Here is a 2,917-nt window from a genome sequence, read left to right as displayed (position 1 = left end):
AGATAAGATTCTCATGGACTTTCCTGCCTGGGCTAGCTTTGAACCGTGATTCTCAGATCTGAGTCTCCTGAGTAGCTAAGATTACAGGCATGAGCCATGGGCACCTGGCTAGAATTTCTCCTTTAAGGAAATCTACCTAATTGGGATTAGGATTAACTAAAAGTAGCCATGGCTTAAAGCAATATTTGTGTACTTAAGAAAATAGGTGAACTTAGTGTCTTTATTTCAGTAATCTAGAGTCCTTATAGGAATAGGTTTAGGATTACATAATTCATTCTATTCTGGGATTAGGTACCTTCTACAGGGAAAAGAATTCAGACCATAGATCCTTAGTATTTTAGGCGAAATTGGTTAGTCTTTATAACTCTGAGGAGAATATGATTTCCTTGCAATTACACATAGATAAACATTGATGACCAAAGAGGTTGTTTTAGTAATTTTTCTAATAAGGAACCAGGTTTGATTTTTGTGTTCTTTTTCATACTGTTCTAGGAACTGACCCATGTATTACAAAGCCATGTGAAAATGCATAGGATACTATAGTATTTGTTAACCCTTACTGATTTTCTCTAACTTTATTATTTAGAATTTTCATATTTGGCACCTTATGTTTATACTTAATTGGAATCTATTTTTAGTTTTACAGTATATATAGTATTTTGTGGTGCTGGTGTCTGAATGCAGGGCTTTTTGCTTGCTAAGCCGGCACTCTACTACTTGAGCCACTTCCCCAGTTCCCCGTTTCATTTGTTAACCTGAAAACCATAATGAACCTTTGTAGAACAACTTTTTTGTTGTTGTTGTTAGTTGTGGGGCTTGAACTTGGCCTGGGCACTGTCCCTCAGCTCTTTCAATCAAGGCTAGCACTCTACCTCTTGGGCCATAGCACCACTTAGGCTTTTTCTGTTTATGTGGTGCTGAGGAAGCGAACCCATGGTCTCATGCATGTGAGAAAGCACTTTACCATTGAGCCACCTTCCCAGCCCTGTAGAACAACTTTTAAAAGTCTGTTTATGCATCAATATTAAACTGTAAATTTAATGCTTATTTTTCTTTCACATAAGAACTCTATCTGCCTAAGATAAAACTTGGGATTACATGTTTATATTAAATACTTTTAAAACATCTCTAGCTATCAGTAAAATGCCTTTGTTTTGCTTTTTTTAAGAAAAAAAATTAGTTGTACAGTTGTTCTTTTAAAAAATGTATACCATTAATTATAAAATAAAGGTTTACTTTTTCTTAGACTCAGTCAAAACTTAATTCTCTTTTTCTTGTTTAATTTCCACCTATTTTCTTTGGATTTAGATAAATTTAGTACTTATCTAGTAGTATTTATGTAAATTCTCATTAAAGAGTATAGTATGCTAAAGTTTTTATTTTCTTTAGTATGTGAACAATATGTAGAAATAGTATCTAATGAATAACTATTATTTGTTCGGTTTTCTGTTAAGAAGGTATATTTGTTGAAAAAGAGCTTTTGTTAATACTTAGCATTTGCATTCTCAAGAAGGATGAAGTTAGAGCTTATTGCTTTTCCATTAGAATCCATGTCTGATATGACTGACAGTGTGATCCAGGTAACAGTGGCAAAAAACGTTGGGATTTCATGATACTTACTCTGTACCATTTATTTTTTATTAAGGGTCCTAAAGGTGAAGCAGTGGGATCCATAACTCAGCCCTTACCTAGCAGTTATTTGATCATCCGAGCTACTTCAGAATCAGATGGTAAATACATTGTTGGATTGTTTTTCATTTTGAGGATTTATCTATCACTTTGTGTTATCCTTGAAGGGATTCTTTTCTCTTACTTTTTGATGTTGCTTGCTCAGCTGACATTCTACCACTTGAGCCACACCTTGATCCTGATTGTTTGTTAGTTATTCTGGAGATGATCTTGGGATTTTTTTTCTGCCCAGTATGACTATTAACCACTGTTTTCTAGATCTCAGTCTCCTTAGGTAGCTAAGATTACAGATGTGAGCTACCAAAACCTAGAGTAGTTCTCATCTTGGTATAACACTTGCAGCAGGAACAGTATAATCAAAAACTGTGTAACCATAAACAGTGTAATCATAAACTGCTTAGTGGGGGTAGTTCTAATAGTGTAACTCCTTTGAACAATTAGCTGACGATTTAAGAAAATGAATACTAGGAAGCTGAAACATGTTTGTCTGAGGAGAAGAGGAAGACACTAGAGAGGAATGGTGGGCAGATAGTCATAATATACAATGTACATATATGAAAAGAGTACCACATAACTTGGGAGAATAGTTGAGGTCTATCCCAAGATAGACAGGGGGCAATGATAGAAGGGGTGATGTTGATCAAAATGTGTATACTCATAAATTGATTAGGTTGACTTGAAATCCCTTTGTGCAAGTTCTTAAGGATAATTTTTTAAATAAACTGTTTAAAACACTACACATATTAATTTGACAGAGAGCATTGTATAATTGTATAATTGAGCAATACATTGACAACTCAGTTTTCCTCTTTGTCCTCTGTTGATATATTGATACCTTTTAAACTTTTTTTAGTGTTCTTTATGGTAGCTCATTAACTTTGATAATTTTTTATAGATTTAACTCATTGTTAACTCATTGTTTATCATTAAAAGTTAACATTTGTGAGATATATACTATTTTGGTTTTATTTTACATAAGAAAACATTAAAGTACAAAATCCTTTATTCTACACTCATCAACTTGTTACCTAATTTATGAGGCAAATATGGAGAAAACAAAACATTTACATGGAGGGGCTGAGAAGGTGGCTCAGTGGTAGAGCGCTTGCCTTGCATACCTGAGGCCCTGGATCCGATTCCTCAGCACCACATAAGCAAAAAGAAAAAAGCCGGAAGTGGCGCTGTGGCTCAAGTGGTAGAGCGCTATCCTTGAGCTGAAGAGCTGAGG

General features: G+C 34.6%; 1 protein-coding gene across 1 annotated transcript in view; it reads left to right on the top strand.

Annotated features, from left to right (window-relative positions):
- Osbpl8 (oxysterol binding protein-like 8) overlaps positions 1–2,917 on the top strand; it is a 142,859-nt gene that overhangs the window by 105,853 nt on the left and 34,089 nt on the right. The window contains exon 9 of the mRNA XM_013018747.1: positions 1,646–1,730. Coding sequence (XP_012874201.1) covers positions 1,646–1,730 — 85 coding nt within the window. The remainder of the gene's footprint in view (positions 1–1,645; positions 1,731–2,917) is intronic.

This window comes from Dipodomys ordii, unplaced genomic scaffold, assembly GCF_000151885.1.
Source record: "Dipodomys ordii isolate 6190 unplaced genomic scaffold, Dord_2.0 Scaffold3, whole genome shotgun sequence".
NCBI lineage: Eukaryota > Metazoa > Chordata > Mammalia > Rodentia > Heteromyidae > Dipodomys > Dipodomys ordii.
This window is presented reverse-complemented; position numbering and strand designations above follow the sequence as displayed.